An 18,754-nucleotide genomic window follows, 5' to 3' on the forward strand; every position below is an offset into this window, starting at 1 on the left:
AATGGGTCTGGTAAGAAGAATGTTGTAGATGCTCTAAGCGAGCAGTTGAAGCTGGAGCTGGAAGGAGTAGGATGATATGGCAGAGTTGCTCATTGAGAAGGTGATCCAAGTGGTGGTCAATGCTGTTCTAGAAAAGGAAAAGTCTGTAACAGTTAATTTATCAAGAAAAGCCTGCCCAAACTAATTTCCTCTTCTGCGATGCGACAACCATTGAGAAGTTGCCGAGGAAGCTTACCAAGTGCAATGAAAGCTACAACGAATTGTAAGAGAATCTAACGCTGCAGCTGTGGGAGGCAACAAAACGCTGTCAGGAAGCCGACGATGATTCAGAGAACTTCAAATTGAAGGCGAACAGGGCGAAGCGCAACAGGTCGCACAGCAGCAGCTGGAGCAAGAGCAGGAGAGCTGAAGGTTATTAGAAGCTATATATTTAACGCAAGCAGATCATACGTTATATAAGCTAGATTTTAAACTGCGCTAACAACATCGATTGTGTAGCACTTGGACAACAGAAGATATAAAATTGGTTTTATAATAATTAAAGCATTTTTTAAGAGAATTTTTGTTGAATATTGCATTTTATTGCCTACGATAATAATTATAAAATATACATATACATAGATTTAAAGAACATTTTCTGACAATTTAGATTAGCCATAATTCTAGGAAAATCGTTATTATATAGGAGATTCTTTAAATTTATATTGATTCTTGATTATAAAAGGAATTTGTTAACTATGATATATACTGATAGTGTTATATAGTATATAGAACAGGAAGCATTATCGCTTAGCAATATTCATAAATGAAATCTTGATGCGAATGCTGGGAAATCAAAGTACGACAATTCCAACCTGATGATATGTAAATGCGAATTGCTTAAGATAATGCAATAACATGCATAATATAGATCATATTGTAGAGCGCATATTAGCTTAGCTAAACTGATAAGAAATTTGTTAAATATAAGGAACAGTTCGTGGACTTTGCTATATACTATATAGCATGCGAAGAAGATGAGGATAGCTATATCTTTTAGGGAAATGTTGATAAAACATGTGATGAGAATACGAAAGTTGACCATCTTTTAGGTCAACTCGGTTGTAAAATGTGAGAATATTCCTGTTATATGATATAATTGTTTGGAAATAATAAAAACATTGAATTTTGATAATAATGCATTTATTTGAAATATTAAATTGAACTAAAGCTAAAATAATAGTTGTATACTGCGCCGCGCTCCAGCAGCCCATATAATTTGGCAATTGCTTTTCCCGCCGCATCAATTGTTATTGTGTTTCTCTTTGTTTCCGTTATATTTTTTCACTTAGTCGTTTTCATAGTTGTTACAATTTAGATAATGCATAACTAAAAGATATATGTATATATATATATAGGTATATAAATATAGGTTCATATTGCGACTTGTTAACACATACTTTTATACAGACTATAGGTAATCGAAAAAATAAACAGTTAAAATGACTGTCGATGATGAGACGGGCTCAGCTTTTGAACTGCAACACTCACAAGCATCAACATCGCGATCATTATGATCATCATTATCAGTAGACAATTAACTATCACAAATTTTATTAAATTTTTGTCTCTCAGTGAGTCTGTACGCGTGTGTATGCTTCTCTCTGTCTGTCTGTCTGTGTGTGGGGTGTGTGTGTGTGTGTGCGAACAAGAAAATATATACATATACTAATCGTTGCATTTCAAAATATATCATTTGTACATATATATGTATATGGATGGTCTTTAACACACAAATTGCTTGTTCTTCTCTTTTGAACTAAACACTCCAGCTGATTAGCCATGTCGCTGTGTGCGTGCGTGTGTGTGAACGTGAATGTGTTTATATGGCTGATGACTTAAACTTAAGAAATATACACTATGGATAAGCATGAGAACTTAGTATGATTTTCTGGATGATGATTTGCTGAACATGGCTGAGGGACTCCAACTCCGACTCCGACTCTGGCTCGCATCCAAAATTAACGTTCGCTTGCGGCAGACGCCTCCATTGCTTGGCTTAGAGTTTGCGCATAGCATTGGATTTGTTGTGCTTCTTGGCCAACAGCTGCTTCAGGCTGAACGAGGACAGCGCAATGCCAAACAGGGCCAACATGGTGGCTGATCGGGTCACCACACGATTGGGCGCCGACGAGCTGGTGGTGAATGCATGGCTGCTATGCGTCGAGGCCTGTGCGGAGAGCGGCGGTGCCTGCAACGAGATTGATAAAACGTAATCACAAATTAGATAAAATCCCACTTGAATCCGTTACGATAAACAGGTATGTATGGTTAGCAAGTCTTATCAGTTTTATTTTGTTTGCTTGGCTTTGCTATTTTTGGATACGTCAAACGTTAGCCAAATTGGCCAAATGCCCAAAATGAAAGAATTCCGTTGTCGGTTTCTACTACGCAGCAGTTGCAGTTGGCAACAAAAAGAGGCGTTTGTCTGGGTGGGCGTGTCAGACAAGTTCAAATGCTGATGGCACTGACGAATTCCCACGTTCATTGAACTGATTAACGAATTATCGTGTAATCGCAATGTGGTTGAACTTGTAACACCTGCCCGACTTATTCTACGTGTACAGTTATCTGTATAATTTATGAATGTACAGCCCCCAGCAACGTCTCTGATGTAATTGTCGTTTTATGGCTGTTGTTGTTATTGTAACAATTAGTTGGGTGTTTGCATTCTCAATGTTAGTTTCAAAGACGCAAAAAGCTGGAGACTCGTGGCAGGTGACGTCAGCAGACGGCACAGTGGTCAGAGGCTGAATGAATAAACGCTGAATTTGCAGTTGGTTTAGAACTGGTTAGCTGAAGACAAAAAAATTGTTTTTTTTTTTGGACAAATGACAGGGAATAGAATTTTGTAGTAAGATAATATTTATTTTATGTATTCATTGTTTGTTTAATGTTATCAGAGTTTTAACAAAATTTGTTTACTGATATTTGTAATAGGTTTTTACAAATATTTCTCTTTTTTGTTTGGCTTGAATTACATCTTACACAAAATATTTTTGGTTTAGGCTATTATATATTTTAAAATAAAATTTTTATACTTCAAAATCTATTTTTGTTGCAGCTTTTTCTATTTTTGTTAATTTGTATGCTTTTGCATGAGGCATAGCTATTATTATTGTTTTATTTATATTATTATCACATTTGTTTAATTAATCCCAGATTTTTGTTTTATAGCTTATAGTTTATATAGATTATCCGATTATTTAGTTTTGTACTCATTCAATAGCCTTTGTACCACTGTTCATTTCAGTCATCTGTCAGCGGCTGCGCTTCGCATCGAATTGCATCTCGTGGCGCATTCGCGCTGACCCGCTTGCCTCCTTTCTCTGCTTCTTTCTTAATCCGCAATTTCTCGCGGCGCTATCGCCCGATTTGGCGAACATTGCTCGACATGCGGTGGACGCGTGCCGGGCATAAATAAAACGGTGACCGTCAAAAATCTCGAATGTTTTTATATAAATGGGAATTGTTTGCATACACTCACACGCACACACACACAGACTCTCTTATATTATTGTAAATTCTGTTTGCGAATATTTCCAAATATCACTTTTTGTTTTTTCGTTTCTCTCTGCTGTGCATTTGCATAGTGAATCGCTTCCTGCTCCACTTCCGGTTCCGGTTCACTTTCAGCTTTGCCCTACTTCTGCTTGTTGATGCGTTCCAGTGTCTGCTTGATATCTTGAGTGCTGATTTGGGGGGTGGCTCCACCGCTTGAACTATCCGGGCGGGTGGGTTGCCTGGTGCGTTTGGGCCGTGCACTTTGCACTGGTTGCGCTTTTATGGCATTCAGGAACCTGCTAGCGGTTGTACTGGAAGTTACATTTGTTGTGGGTCGCTTCGGCTGCAACTCTGCAGACGGCAGTGTGGATGCCTTTCTCGGCGGTGTCTGAAAGATACTCGCCTTGGGCAACTCCTTTTGGAGTGGTTTCATGGGCGTCGGCAACTCCTTTTTAGATGGGATCTTGGGTACGGGCAACTCCTTTTCGACTGGAGTTTCAAGTGTGGGCAACTCCTTTTCGAGTGGGAGCGTGGCCAACTCCTGCGGAAAGGAAATTGTGTAGGTAATGTCACCAGCCTTGGCACTCAATTGATAGGGAGAAGCATTCACAGGATCGAGATTAAATGCAGTTTGCTCTGGTGGCTGCTCCAATTCACCAAATAAATTCGGCATAGATAATACTGTGTCAGTTGTTGTTGTTGCAGGTGGATGAGATTCTTTCAGAAGATCCTCAATAACATTGCTGCTCGATGGGACATTTGGTATTAAGCTGGAATCACAGTTGGAATTGTCACCAGCCTTGGCACTCAAGTGATATGTAGGAGCATTCACAGGTTCGCGATTAACGGAAGTTTGCTCTGGTGGCTGCTCCAATTCACCAAATAAATTCGGCATAGATAATACTGTGTCAGTTGTTGTTGTTGCAGGTGGAGGAGATTCTTTCAGAAGATCCTCAATAACATTGCTGCTCGATGGGACATTTGGTGTTAAGCTGGAATCACATTTGGAATTGTTACCAGCCTTGGCACTCAATTGATAGGGAGAAGCATTCACAGGTTCGAGATTAAATGCAGTTTGCTCTGGTGGCTGCTCCAATTCACCAAATAAATTCGGCATAGACAATACTGTGTCAGTTGTTGTTGTTGTTGTTGTTGGTGGATGAGATTCTTTCAGAAGATCCTCAATAACATTGCTGCTCGATGGGACATTTGGTGTTAAGCTGGAATCACAGTTGGAATTAATTGCCTCACTTTCCATCGAAGTTCCAGCTATCTCTGCACCTGGGGTCAGCTCTTCCAGCAGCTGCTTAATAAATTCATCGTCATCCAAATTTAGCGCGTCATTCGGCGACCGGATGGTCTCCTCCTCATCGTCGGAGGAGGAAGAGGAAGAAACGGCATCGGTGTGCGGCCAAAGGCAGCGACGCGATTCGCACTTGAGCAACTGCTCATTAAGATTTATGTAAAAATAACGCAACTTGTGATTTAAGCCTCTGCTGGAGCATTCCACACATGCATCACCCGGTTGCAGGCTCTCCATAGTGTATGTGCGTGTGCGTGTATGTGTGTATGGGACTTTAGAGACCGTGTTTTGGGAAATTTAATTTACGCGTCATTTCCCTAAGAATTTGCATATATATTTTTTTTTGCACTTGCCAATACTTTGCGTTCACAGTAATTCGCTATTTTGCGTATGCTCACCTGTCCGAAGGTTAAACGAAATGCATATAATCCGATACTAGTTGTTTTCATGGTCCGTACAATCAATTATTATCTGCAACATAAATAATAATTTCAGTTTTGAGCACAAGCCTGCTTACATAATACAAAATTGATTTTTCACTCTTTCTTTTTTTTTTATTTCCCTGCTTCATTGTGTTGGAAAATGTCAGTGTGAAAGTTGTCGACACTTACATGATGTGTGTGTGTGTGAGTTAAGTGAAGGCGCGCTGCTTTTTTCGACGTCTCCTCTATTATGCAGTTCCGAGCGTTCTGCGTTGCGTTTATTGTTTAATTGTATTAATAAATAAAAAGCAAACAAAATTCTCTAGCGCGCACGCCACACCATCTGACAGGGCTGCTAATGAAAAGAACTAGGGGTGGGCTCGTGCCCATGTGAGTTAAAAATTAGGCACGAGCAAATGATACATCGTGCTCACGCACATCCTCAAAATCGATGTTTCTAGAATTATTTGAAATATAAATCATACAAATGTATATCTTTGAAACGTATTGCATAATATTTATTAACACAATTATATTATTTCACACGCAACCATCGCTAGCTAAAACTTGCACACGCGCTTTCATTTCAAGATCAGGTAGCCCGGTAACTTTGTTTACATTTTGTATCGTATCCTCATGAGATATGGCAGCACCATGTTTCCATTTCATTTCTGTAGTTTTCTCAGATTAGAGTAGCCTTCGCATGTAGGAAAAACAGAATATATAAATTATTTTAAATCTATGTTTCGTACTCAGTATTTCACTCATCCAATTGAGATGTAAGCTGCACTTATATCACATCAAAATTATGATGAATATTCACAAGTTTACCAACACTGTCTTATTTTCTTACAGTCGGTAACTCGTTGCAAATCCATTTCATAATACGAGCGTTTGTGTGTGTTCTTCAAGTCTTGCATTTTTCATCAATTACAAATCAAGATGGTTCTGTCCGATGGAGCTAAGGAGCGTCTTGGAGTCGTTGTCGATATCATTCAAACCACATTCCACTGGGGATTTGTCCCAATGGTCCTGTACTTAGGTAAATAGTTCTCAGAGCACGTGCAGCAAGCAGCGGCACCATGTTTATTGATTTAATCGTACTAACAACAATGTTTTCTTTTCTATATGGTGCACATGAAGGATTCTCAAAGGGTGCGGAGCCTGGAATGCCACCTCTATCCCTTCTAAGCCTTTTGTGGCAATAAATATTTTCATCAATCGCTTGCAATGACAACGGCAGTGTTCTCATCATTAAATTGACAAGATGTTTTTGTTAATTGATTGGCAGTTCAACAGTTATAGGACCTGTAAGAATCGCAGGGGGAAATAAATTTCTGTTAAACGCTTAACAAATCTATATATATATATAATTTATTCATATGCGTACATTTAAATAAATTTAATCAGATCAAGATATATTAATATATTTTTCTTAATTTGTGGTGACACTGGCAGTGCTACAGATGGCAGCGCCGTCTTGTTATGGTGCTGGTATTTTTCCCTCATTCAAACCGATGTATTTTTGCAATGCAGGCAATTGGTCACACTGTTCACATCGTTCGCAAAAGCATTCGCACACAGACGAGTTTTCCGCTGATTTCGTTGATCCAAATTGCATATATAACATATAAATAATACAATTTAAGGCAAACAAAAACCTCCACAATACAATTCCAAGTGCTGGCCACAAGTGTAAATAGGTTGTAATTGTGAAATACGTGGCTACAGTGCCAAACTCACGTGATGAAAATACGGCTGAAAACTTCAACGTAAAAAGTGGGAGGGGATATGTGAATTTTTCTAATTGGGATTTGCAAGAAGTGAACGAATTGTGTCAGATTAATCGCAACGCATTTAACTGTGTGTGTTTTAACCAAATATGCTAAATTTGGCAAAAGTAAATAGAAATAGGTGCTTTACAAACAAAATAGTGGCAACTCGCTGAAACGAATGCACAAACAAAATGTAAGCTCGCTGCGGGCGCAAGCAGAGCGCGAGGCCGACTTCGAGTCCCCCCTCCAAAAAACGTCCCACGCCCACCGCCCCCAACCGTGTCCTATGCAATAAATGCGCAATACAAAGCAAATTAGTTGTCGGCGTTGCCGTATCCTTTGCATAGTTTTGTTTGTGTCGTCAAGGAGTGAAAAATAAGTTTCGCTGCCTCTTTTGCTCCCTACACAGACTTTGAGCCGTGTGTGTGTGTGCGTGTGTGTCTGTTTGTGTGCGCGCGCGGAAAACAAAAGAAAAGCACAAACAAGAAAACAATAACAAGCGCATTTATCATAAAGCAAATACAAAACAAATATGTGGCCAAAACTGCTTTGCCTATTGGCGCTGCTCAACGCCAGCTGCGGTAAGTTCCAGGATATTCTTCTTTGACTCTTACACACATACATAACGGTTTCTTATTGGAGTTGCGAAACTAACCTAAATTCATACTCTCTCTTTCGCTCTGCAGCTTCGCCCATTGAGATCGTTATAAATACCACAAATGAAGCTGGCGGTGGCAAAGCTGGCCACAAATTGCTGCCAGCAGCAGCAGCGACAACAACAACAACGACGACGGCGAGAACAACAACAGCAACAACAAGAAATGAAACAGCTGGCGCTTATCTAACCAAATCGTCGCTGTCTTACGCTGATAACAGCGGCCATGGCAACAACAACAACAACAACAATAACAACAGCAGCTTAGTGCCCCTACAATTGCACGCAACAGACGCTGCCGTCGCGGCTTCACCTCAGCTGCGCCAGTCGGCGCCCACATTCCCGCCGCTGCAGAACAAGAAACACGAGAGTAAGTCCAATAAGAAGCAGCCAACGGCCCTCGCGTGACTTTAACACCTCAAAAAGCAGCTCGAACAAGTTGAAAGCCCGCCAAGCGTTCGTCTGTCTGTCTCATGTCTGTCGCTGTCTCTGACTTGTCTCGCCTTGTGACGTCAGCGTCAGCGTCGATGTCAATGCGCTGCACTGCTGCAGACAAAGCGCTCAAGTGCCCTCCTTCCACTGTCCCTCTCCCTCTCCTACTCTCTGTCTGCTTCTCTGCCTCCCCCACACGAGCCGACTGCAGTCTCCCACCCCCGCAACTTGAACTGCAGCAATGCAACTGCAACTGCAGCACCAGCAGTTAAACAAAACTGGCGCGCAACGCCGGCAGCGACGCCGACTTCGTCTGGGTTCTTTATGCTTTCCGCTTTGCACTTGTCTTCTCGGCGCGTCGCGGCTTTGTCGTTGTTTTTGTTGTTGTTTTTCTTTTTTATGCTAAATGCCTTTTGTTTTTCTTTTCATTTTGTAATCTGAGTGCGCCTACTTCGACGGCGGCACTTCAGGCCCTGTTTGGCCAGAGCCACGAGCGGGCAGCGGGTAGCAAGTGGCGGGGAATGCTAAGCCATGTCTGCGATCGCTCAAGAAAATCAATACGAGACCGAATTATGATTAATGAATCTTTAAACGGGCAGCTAGCAGCGGGCTGCTAATTGGACAGAAAGCGACGTTTGGCTCACGAGCTGATGGTTAATAGTTGTTGTTGCCGATTGGAATTATATGTTTATGGGAGGGAAATTAAAGGAAATTTGATTGACCGAGTTTGGGAATAATGAATGGAAGGATCATGGAAGGGATTTACATTTTTAGAAAGGAAATTAAGGGGAATTTAATTTACCGAGATTGGATTTATAATCGATATGATTGATGACTAATAGTAATATAATTTATGAGCATAAAATAAAATGAAATTAAAATAAGAGTTTGTAATAGTGTTCGATTGCTTTTAATATGTATTTTAAAATCTTTTTTGTTTGCGTTGCAAAATATATTAATATAGGTAAATTTATAATTATGTTTGTGTTAATTCTATGTGGTATTTATATTAATGTATAAATTTAAATATAGTCAAACTGAAAAGAAATAGGATTTTTTGAATTGTTGAATTTCTATTACTCTAATATGGGAAGTTTTTAGCTAAGTAGCTAATAGAGACATGCGAATTAATTTTGAATGAATTCTCACTGGAATTTTCCATTGTAATCATTTTATATTGAATTTCCCTTTATTTATCTCACTTTACAGAGGCGATCAAATGCCATTGCGATATCTGCAAAGAAACGAATCATATCTGCGAAACGGATGGCTATTGTTTTACGTCTGTGGAGAAGGACACCGACAGCAAGATAATCTTCAGTTTTCGGTAAGTTTTTCTTTTGCTGCCATTATGCTCAAAGGCAACAACAGCACAGGAGAAATTCTGAATGTCTGTGTGTGTTGCATAAATTCGTTGTGTAGCTGCCTCAACATGTCGCAGAGCTTCCCGCCGGGCCGTTTCATTTGGTGCAACGAGGGCCGACAAGGCGGGCCAACGGCTCGGCCAGCCGCACGTCGGGGCGGTCATGCGTGCTGCAATGATCGTGACTTTTGCAATCTGAAACTTCGACCGATTATCAAGCAGCAAAGTGCCACACCTGGTGGACGCCAGGAGTCGGTGGGGGCATCGGTTAGCCCATCGGTTAGCTACGAAGGTGCGCTATGCTGTGTGCACGTGTTCTAACTCCCTACCACTTGCCACTTGCCTACGTTTCATATCCTCTCTAACCGTCAAAAAAAACCGCACGCCGTTCCAGTTGCTTTGTTCCAGTTGGTTCGTTCCTTTGAACTAGCTCGTTACTCTACTATATATAATGCTCGTGTTGAGTTTGACTTGTTAGTGAATCATAACCGAAAAAATTAATGCAGCACACACTACTAAAAAAAAAACAAACAAGCAGCAAGAAGAACAACAGCAAGCCCAAAGACAGATTTAATCCAAGAGCGAATGAACTGTAGCCAAGAGCAGAACCAACAATTGAACTTGTGGTTCTTGTCTTGGCTAAACGTACAAGGGCTTTTGCTTAATCAAATCCTTTACTAATGAATACAGTTTTTTTTGTTGTTTTTGTGTTGTCTCTTTTTTTGCTACTAACCAGACTGATTTTTAATTAGCGACTGGGCTCAAAGACATGAGTAGCAACAAAAGAAAGCAAAAACAAAAACAACAAAAATTGAGTATTACTAATTTGTTTGCTGTCTCTCTCTCTCTGTCTCTGTTGCTGTGTTCACCTGCTCGCTCGTGTACACCGAACAACAAAAACAAATATTAAGAAGCGCCAAATAAAATCACTTAAAAAATGCCAAAAATGAAATGATATCAAAACAAAACACGCCACGCGCGCGCTCTCTGCTCTCTGCGCTCTACCTTCTCTCTCTCTCTCACTCTCTCTCTCTCTCTGACTTTCTCCCTGTTTGTTTCGTCACGTTCGTTTTGCTCGCTCGCCTGGCGCTCTCTTTCTCTCTTACTTTTGCTCTTTAATACAACTAAAAAAAAACATATTTACCAAATAACTGTATATTGGTCTACTATTGCTGTACAGTTGCATCGATAAGCGTTACGAGCTGAATCGCGAGCCGTTGGAATGCCTTTCCAGTCGCCCAAAATACGATTCGTATAGAATTAAGTGTTGTAATATGGATTTCTGCAATAAAGATGAGCTTATGAAGAGGATATTTGAAACAGGTACAGCAAACAGAAACGAAAACAAACAAAAAAGCAAAAGAAACAACAAATATATATAAATAACCAGAAACAAAAGCAAACAAAATACACACAAAAATAAACACTATTTTTCTACCTCTCTCTCTTTCTCTCTCTCTGTTTATGAAAAGCTTTTTGGTTTGCACTTCTTTTGTACTTTGCGTTAATTATGCACAGCAACAACAACAACAACAAAAACAACAACACTATTATTTCTGTATGCACTCAAATAATCAAATAAATAATAATAGTTTTTATATTAATAATTTTATTTCGATTTGCACAACAATTTAGTAGGCGGCTTATAATTGATTATAAATAGTTTGTTTTTCTATTTCTTCTATATTTTTAAGTAAATATTTAAATTTTCTATTTGCACTTTGTTCGCTTTTTGGTCGTCCTCAGATTAGTAAATTTTTTTTGTCTATTTTTGCACGGCTTTTCTACTATTATCTATTGTACCTCTCGCTCTTTCTCTCTATTTCTGACTATCTTAACGGCACACCAAACACTACAACAGCAACAACAACTACACTTATATATATAAGTCAAACAAATATAAAGAGATTTAGTTTTTTCAATCAACTTTTGCATGCTAAATAATTTCGCATACTTTTCGATTGTAGTTGCTTTTAAGACGAAATATGTATGTAGCTATTTTAGTGCGTAGCGTTTATTTTCGTATATATGGTGGATTACTTTCAGTGTTGGTCAACAGGTGGAATTGCCGTCGGATTTACTAGTTCAATTATCAAACTTTGTTCTTCTAGATTCGACTCTGACATAAATATTGTTTTCCCCTAATTTGTTTTGTATATAATCAATATTCGTCGGGTACCCTTAGACTGCTTCAACGGTATTCCTTGTACTTTTGGCCTCTCGTGCTCTCTCTCTCTCTCTCTCTCTCCTTGCACACACAGCTAAACATATTAAGCCGCTGCTGTACGCCCACTGCCCTAGCCCCCAGCCCCTGCTAGTTAACGCTGCCTGTGCTCGCCGCCCCCCTTTAGACCACGCCTCTGCTGCACGCTCGCTGCGCTACTACAGCAATGCAACTTTAACAACAGCTGCTTATCAACTGCACAAACAACAACAGCAATCAATGCAACAGCAACAGCAACAACAACTACTACTACAACAACAACAGCAACAAAAACCCTAAACAAAAACCTTTTATTTGCCTAACTTAGTAGTAACTAAAATATTAGTATATAGTATTAAAACAAACAACTTGAGTCTAATACTCTAAGACAACAACAACAAGAACAAAAGCAAATGTACTACTCTGTATATGTATATGTATGTATGTAGATGCCTGCCCCTAGCAAACCACTTACCACCCGAAGATCCCGCCTGGTGTCATGATAAAACACCCACCTCCTCCACACAATGTTGCCAAGATGATTTTTGCAATACGCGTGAAAATTACAATGGTGTTATACCAGGTGAGAGTTGCTTAAAAACCATCAAAACAGCGCAAAACAAGAACGACAAAAATTTCCCCATATCCATTTATTCGCCATTCCACGATCCAGCCTCCATCTGCAATTCCCAACCATTCATCCATCCATTTATCCATCCATCCATCAAGCAACTTCGGCGGACACGAAAAAAGAAAAAGTTATTATTTTGTTATTCTCACCACACGAGAGCCCCCCTCTTGTCGTTTAAAGCCACGCCCATGTCATTGCACCGTCACATTTGCGTTTTCCTTTAGACAGACCTTTTTGTAGCACACGCAACATATCACACAAACACCCATACACACACACACACGCATACCTGTCACACTCTAGTCAGAGCCCCTTTTACTCAGCCTCTGCTCCACATTTACATGCGTCTGTGCTGTCTAAAAATACATATAACAACAAAAAAGAACTGTTTTGGTTTGCTGGGATTTTTGCCTTCCTTTTCCATGTCACAGACACACACACAGACACGCTCACTGGTACACACACCCTTTTCGTGTTGTTGTTGTGTATTTCACCTTGTCTCGCTCAGTTTGTTTTGCGGCCTCGTCGTTCCTCCTTATCCTCCATCCACTTGTCGCTCTCGGTATGTACTCGAGTTGTCTGCTGACCTTTCGCATCATTCATATTGACTTGTTAAAAACACGTCGCACACAAACGCGCACACATAAAAGCCAAACAACTGTAAAAATAAAAGGAAGTATGCAAAAACAGCAGCAGAAACAATAACAAGAACTGTCTCAAGGGGCCCAACCAGCAACAACAAGAACAACAAGAACTGCCCAAGGAGTAGAAGCAGCAACAGCAGACAGTGCGCTCTTTCCCGCTCACTCGTGCGCAGCCAGCTTGTCTGCGTTAATTCTGTCTGCCCCTTCTGTTTTCTGCTTCTGTTTCTGTTTCTGTTTATGCGAAAGTCGTGTGCATTCATATTCATTCATGTGTGGCTGCGGCTGTGGCTGTGGCTGTGGCTATGGCTGTAGCTGCATTGCGATGCTAGCGTCGCTGTTGGCGTCGCTGCCTAACGGCTTCATTCCATTCATTAATGGCCGCATTTTTTGTGTGTTTTGCCGTCTGCAGCCTATTTTTTCGCTCATCTAAATATTATTGGTAGTTGTGTGTTTGCTCATTTGTTTCTATGTATGTATGTATGTGTGTATGCGCGTGTGTATGTGGGTTTGTTTAAGTATGTGCGCGTATTTGTGTGTTTGCAGTTTATTGCTCTGTAGTTTTTAAGTTTGCGCCGTCAAGTATGCAAAGGTTTGTAAATATGTAACTACCAAATGTCAACGGCAGGTTAGTGCCAATTACTACTATTACTTACACATACCTACATACATATATGTATATAACACATACATACACAGACATACACTCGCACATACACTCTCGCACACACACACAAAGACTAACAACTAACGTTTATTGATTTTAAGTGCACCTTTGTTTATTTGGTTTGTTTTATTTACGGTGTTTGGGTTTTGTTATAGTTATATTTGATAGCTTGTTCTAATGCATGTTGCCTTCTCACTTATATACTCTAACTTTCTGGCATTTAATTTTCCATTAATTCTCACGCTCAGCTTTTTTGCAGCTTTCGCTATTTGCTTCTGAGATAATTAATATCTATTCGTTTTCCAACTAGAATACCGATCTAATGAGACGCTGTCCAGCTGGCAACTGGTGGCCATCATCGTGGGCGCCACCTTGAGCATTTGCTTTTCGGGCACTGTCGCCTGGTATTGGTGTCAGCGTCGCAAGCGTTTGGCCAACGGGCGACCGTTCACCAAGGAGGATTCTGTCTATGATCCCATACTAAATGGTAATACTACGCTTCATGATATTATCGAGATGACCACCTCAGGCTCTGGATCGGGTGAGTGCGATATATATGGATAGCTTTACTAACTAAAATTGGAAAATTAACATGCGCACCTGCTAAAAATACGCTCTAATCTTGAATCACCCACTATTCTCTTCCCAGCTGGACTGCCGCTGCTGGTGCAGCGCTCCATTGCACGTCAGGTGCAGTTGTGCCATGTGATTGGCAAGGGACGCTTCGGCGAGGTGTGGCGTGGACGTTGGCGTGGCGAGAACGTGGCCGTCAAGATCTTCTCGAGTCGCGAGGAATGCTCCTGGTTTCGTGAGGCGGAGATCTATCAAACTGTAATGTTGCGTCACGAGAATATATTGGGTTTCATAGCAGCGGACAATAAGGGTGACATATTGCGCCTTCATAGCAATACTTCAACTAATACTAACGGATTAATTAATCTCCAGATAACGGCACCTGGACACAGCTCTGGCTGGTTACGGACTACCATGAGAACGGCTCGCTTTTCGATTACTTGACCACGCACACTGTGGACACCAATACCATGTTGAACATGGCGCTGAGCATTGCCACGGGTCTGGCACATCTTCACATGGACATAGTGGGCACACGCGGCAAGCCCGCCATCGCCCATCGAGATCTCAAATCGAAGAATATACTGGTCAAGTCGAATTTGAGCTGTGCCATTGGAGATCTGGGTCTGGCGGTGCGGCATGTGGAAAAGGATGATTCAGTGGATATACCATCCACTCATCGCGTGGGCACCAAACGCTACATGGCGCCCGAGGTGCTCGACGAGAGCATGAATGCCCAGCATTTTGATTCGTATAAGCGCGCGGATGTCTATGCCTTTGGCCTGATACTGTGGGAGATAGCGCGTCGCTGCAACATGGGCATGATCTTTGAGGAATATCAATTGCCGTACTGGGATGTTGTGCAGCCCGATCCCAGCATTGAGGAGATGAAAAAGGTATGCTAGTATCATATATCAATTGTGTGTGTCTCTCTATTGTCGTTTTGTTGTGCCCCCATTGCAGGTCGTTTGCATTGAGAAGAGTCGACCGAACATACCCAATCGCTGGCATGCCTCCGATGTGCTCCACAACATGGCCAAGGTCATGAAGGAGTGCTGGTATCCCAATCCAGTGGCGCGTCTCACTGCGCTGCGCATCAAAAAGACGCTGGCAGCCATACGTGTCGAGGACAAGGTCAAGAACTGATTGTGGCTCTAATGTGTTTGTGTGTAGTAGCCCTCACCTGTTCCACAAGAATTGGAATGCGTCTAATCTGAATGGAGTTGCGTATGCAACCGTGCAACCTGTAACCTGGCCCCGTGTTACCTTCAACCAGCAAACAAAAGAAACAAAACAAAAAACATAATGAAAATGAAAATTAAGAGAAAACTAAGCTAAACTATAACTAAACTAACAAATACGCTGTAAATACTTAGATCGTATATGCCCGATTCCCCACACACACACATGCTATGAACTGTGCTCGTTTTATATTATATTATCTTTTGCATTTTGCATCTACTCTTACTTTTGTACATATATATACCTATATATATACACCTATATAAATATTTCGTTGACATTTTCCGCTGAGATTCGCTTAGTTTTTCATATGAAGTCATAAAGGCAGCGGCGCGCCACACGAAAAAAAAAATCAAAAACAATATAAACAAAGAACCGCCGCACTGCCAATTTGTGCTAAAAAAAAAAAAAAAAAAAAAACAAAATGAAAAAAAGGAGATAAACACTTAGGGCCTAAATATGTATACCTAACATATATTTTTTATAGCCACTGTTCACAAACAAACAAACAAGAAATATATATATAGATGAGAAACAAAAAAAAAAAATACATACAGTTAAAAGACTTTGCCAAGACTGAGCAGCAGTGAGAACAGCAGAAAACCAGAAAAAATACAAAAAAGCCCCAAAAAAGTGAAGGCAAAAACCCCAAGTTACAAATTACGAATTCCAGTTATATATCAATATAATAATCGTATATAGGAAACCGTAGCAATATCTAGTAATTAAACACTTTTTAGGCGTTTATCGTTGACAACAAAAAAGTAAAATAAAAGAAGGAGAATAAAAAAATGTATAAAAACTCAGGAATTCACGAATTACAAAAGAAAACAAACAATTTTGAAAAGCAAACAAAAGTAAAATAATAAAAATTTTATGGCGCGCCGACTGCTGCATGCCACGCCCCACAATCATGCCCGCCCCCCTGCACCTGCCCCCCTTTAAGCTGTTGCTGCTGTGTGTGCGTGCCCTAAGCTAATTAAACAATCACACACACACACACATACATATATATGCATAAATCGCTTTTAAGTTTTTCTATATATGTATATCAATATGTAGAATCTTCAATTTAAAAACTTCATTTTATTTGTTTTTCATCAACATCATATTTGTTTTATATTTTTTATTATTATTTTGATTTTTGTTTAGTTCTGTTATAACCAAAGCTTGTTCTTCCTATTTTTACTGTAGTCATAGAAACAAATGCTAAACAAGTTGAGATAAAGAACGAAATATGTATATGTGAAATAAATATGTGTACATATATATTTATTTAAATGTATATGTGCTTGATGTTTCATGAACAAAACACATTGAAGGAGTTTAGATTAAAAACAATTGTAATTTTTAAGTCATTTTGTCACACTGTAAAACCTATATTAGCTGTGTTGTCATTTAATAATTTCAATTGTATGTTGAATGTTTTCTATATCTGCAACACACACTCACACACCTATACATTCACACAACAAACCAGCCATAGCCAAGCAAACTAAAGATTCCCAAATAAATCAAAGCTGCAATAGTAGTTTCTATACAAACATCAAATGTTTCCCCACACAGCCAAGAGATTAAAGAAATGGAAATATTATCAAAATAAAAACGAAAGCACATTAATTAATTTTACATTTCATCGGGCTACGACTAAGCAACATATTATAATTATTATGTATAACAGTTCTATTTGATATGCGTATAACGAGAAACGATAAGAGATAAAAGTAAAACTATATATATATATAAATCTAAACTAGTTTGTTAAAACTTTCGGCCTGCGAAATTTAATTTCCTATTAATTTAGGCAACTGAAGAAACAAAAACACAAGAATTATTAAATACGTTTACACCTAAGTTTAAAACTAATTTCCTGTAATTTTTAATTTTGCTGAATTCCCAAAAAAAAGAGAGAAACCCAGAATTCAGTAAAGAGAAAAACGAAATAAATGTAACCTAAGTTTTTACAACAAGAATATTCCTGTAATTGTAAAATGTGTAAATATTGAAAAAAAAAAAAAAAACAAAGTCAACAAACAAAAACAATCTGTAACATTGTTAAAAATGTTAAATGTTTAATCAGCCAGTTTCCCAGAAGAGTAAGCGAAAATTGTTTCGTTTTCAAATGCTTAAAAGAAAATGAATATTAACAGTAATCAAAGATTCTATTTAAACACTATATCGCTCTATAGAGGCATCTTAAACCGTACTGAGTTAAAAACAAAAAGAACCGAAGAAATGAATAAAAAAAAAAAGGAATATAAAAGACTTGAAATGCGCAAAAGAAAACTTTTTAGAGAAAAAACATCCTATTTTCCAGCTAACAAAATTATTTTTTAAATTAAAGGAAACGAAAGAAAACTTGTTAGGCTCAAGTTTATCGAAAATATATATTTTTTGGCAGCATCTGTGTTTTGTAATGTGTATTGGAAAAGAGAGAGAGAGATAGCGAGAGTTCGTATGGAAATCAGGATGTGAATTGGAATTTTGGATATGTATGTAGTATGTGAAGCATTTACGGTGTACTGTTAAAACAAAAACAAAACAAACAAAAAAAATGGAAAAAAGCGTTGAAAGTGTAAACAGAGTCTAACTTTTAGCTTTAAGCTGCGTTTTTACTGGCACTTTAAATAAAAACAAAAACCCAAAAAAATATTTGTAAAAACCAAACGAACCGAATTTTAATTTCTACAAAGCGAACAGTTGCTCGCCTTTGCGGGTTCTTTACATTTACTTAGGCAATGTCGTTGAAAGGTTAAGAACCTTTTAAGAGTTCAAAAAGGGGCCCTAGGAGTTTTGAGCTTACATATTCATTTGGCCTTAAGTGTATTTTAATTAAAATCGTTTGCCATCAAGAGCTGGTGCTGGGACTTTAGTCCTTGATTTATGGTTTTACTTTTGGAATTATACAATATAATTTTCAATTTTTTATGAATGTTTATGGAAGCCATACGAGGTACTCCAGTAATTGATATTGTTATTGTCGATTGTCGTAGCTAATTTGAGAGCCTAGTTTAAATGAATGACAATCATGTTATGTGAAATCTTCAGTTCCTCATGGTTGTAAGCTCAATCTATATTTTATCATATATTCAGCCATGAAAAAATCAATAATATTAAATTGGATATATTTTTAAAGCTTATTTGGTTTTTCTTAAAAATAAATTTAAGCTTTACTCAACCTTTTCACTTACCCAAACGCTTTAGGCACTACTGTAAAAAATAAAAAATCTTTACAGTTCCTGAATTTTTAGTAACAATCTTTTCACTCGTTCAAGTAATTCAGGAAGTTGTAAAATTCGGTAAA

At 39.0% G+C, this 18,754-nt stretch overlaps 4 protein-coding genes across 6 annotated transcripts; 2 read left to right on the forward strand and 2 right to left on the reverse strand.

The window, feature by feature from the left end:
• Positions 1-1,165: 1,165 nt before the first annotated feature.
• LOC108653196 (uncharacterized) lies at positions 1,166-5,644 on the reverse strand. The gene is made up of 3 exons (XM_018103554.3): positions 5,458-5,644; positions 5,245-5,317; positions 1,166-2,230 (listed from the first exon to the last, which is right to left on the reverse strand). The coding sequence occupies exons 2-3, from the start codon at positions 5,293-5,295 to the stop codon at positions 2,039-2,041; spliced, it is 243 nt and encodes an 80-aa protein (XP_017959043.1). The 5' UTR covers positions 5,296-5,317; positions 5,458-5,644; the 3' UTR covers positions 1,166-2,038.
• On the reverse strand, positions 2,045-5,098 carry LOC115561838 (uncharacterized). The gene is made up of 2 exons (XM_089260724.1): positions 3,537-5,098; positions 2,045-2,230 (listed from the first exon to the last, which is right to left on the reverse strand). Exon 1 carries the CDS (start codon positions 5,081-5,083, stop codon positions 3,683-3,685), a length of 1,401 nt encoding a protein of 466 aa, XP_089116850.1. The 5' UTR covers positions 5,084-5,098; the 3' UTR covers positions 2,045-2,230; positions 3,537-3,682.
• Positions 5,645-5,887: 243 nt separating the features above from the next.
• Tom7 (Translocase of outer membrane 7) lies at positions 5,888-6,618 on the forward strand. The gene is made up of 3 exons (XM_018103567.3): positions 5,888-6,047; positions 6,124-6,310; positions 6,412-6,618. The coding sequence occupies exons 2-3, from the start codon at positions 6,211-6,213 to the stop codon at positions 6,474-6,476; spliced, it is 165 nt and encodes a 54-aa protein (XP_017959056.1). The 5' UTR covers positions 5,888-6,047; positions 6,124-6,210; the 3' UTR covers positions 6,477-6,618.
• A 178-nt stretch (positions 6,619-6,796) lies between these two features.
• On the forward strand, positions 6,797-17,475 carry babo (TGF-beta receptor type-1 babo). 3 transcript variants are annotated; one of them, XM_018103502.3, is made up of 8 exons: positions 6,797-7,624; positions 7,730-8,068; positions 9,340-9,457; positions 9,553-9,785; positions 13,946-14,176; positions 14,285-14,518; positions 14,581-15,104; positions 15,172-17,475. In XM_018103502.3, the coding sequence occupies exons 1-8, from the start codon at positions 7,576-7,578 to the stop codon at positions 15,352-15,354; spliced, it is 1,911 nt and encodes a 636-aa protein (XP_017958991.1). In that variant the 5' UTR covers positions 6,797-7,575; the 3' UTR covers positions 15,355-17,475. The 3 variants fall into 3 exon arrangements, with proteins under 3 accessions (XP_017958991.1, XP_017958993.1, XP_017958992.1); XM_018103504.3 differs by lacking the exon at positions 9,553-9,785 and adding an exon at positions 12,146-12,279; XM_018103503.3 differs by lacking the exon at positions 9,553-9,785 and adding an exon at positions 10,674-10,816 and having other exon boundaries at positions 6,798-7,624.
• The last annotated feature ends 1,279 nt before the right edge of the window (positions 17,476-18,754 follow it).

Source organism: Drosophila navojoa, chromosome 5 (genome assembly GCF_054131105.1).
Source record: "Drosophila navojoa isolate 15081-1374.11 chromosome 5, UAZ_NAV_1.0, whole genome shotgun sequence".
NCBI lineage: Eukaryota > Metazoa > Arthropoda > Insecta > Diptera > Drosophilidae > Drosophila > Drosophila navojoa.

Coding starts and splice junctions, on each gene's coding strand:
- LOC115561838 (XM_089260724.1), bottom strand. CDS start 5,083: ATGGAGAGCCTGCAACCGGGTGATGCATGTGTGGAATGCTCCAGCAGA.
- Tom7 (XM_018103567.3), top strand. CDS start 6,211: ATGGTTCTGTCCGATGGAGCTAAGGAGCGTCTTGGAGTCGTTGTCGAT. Junction 6,311..6,411: donor CCCAATGGTCCTGTACTTAG/GTAAATAGTTCT, acceptor GTGCACATGAAG/GATTCTCAAAGGGTGCGGAG.
- babo (XM_018103502.3), top strand. CDS start 7,576: ATGTGGCCAAAACTGCTTTGCCTATTGGCGCTGCTCAACGCCAGCTGC. Junction 8,069..9,339: donor GCAGAACAAGAAACACGAGA/GTAAGTCCAATA, acceptor CTCACTTTACAG/AGGCGATCAAATGCCATTGC. Junction 14,519..14,580: donor CATAGCAGCGGACAATAAGG/GTGACATATTGC, acceptor ATTAATCTCCAG/ATAACGGCACCTGGACACAG.
- LOC108653196 (XM_018103554.3), bottom strand. CDS start 5,295: ATGAAAACAACTAGTATCGGATTATATGCATTTCGTTTAACCTTCGGA. Junction 2,231..5,244: donor TTCGTTTAACCTTCGGACAG/GTGAGCATACGC, acceptor ATCTCGTTGCAG/GCACCGCCGCTCTCCGCACA.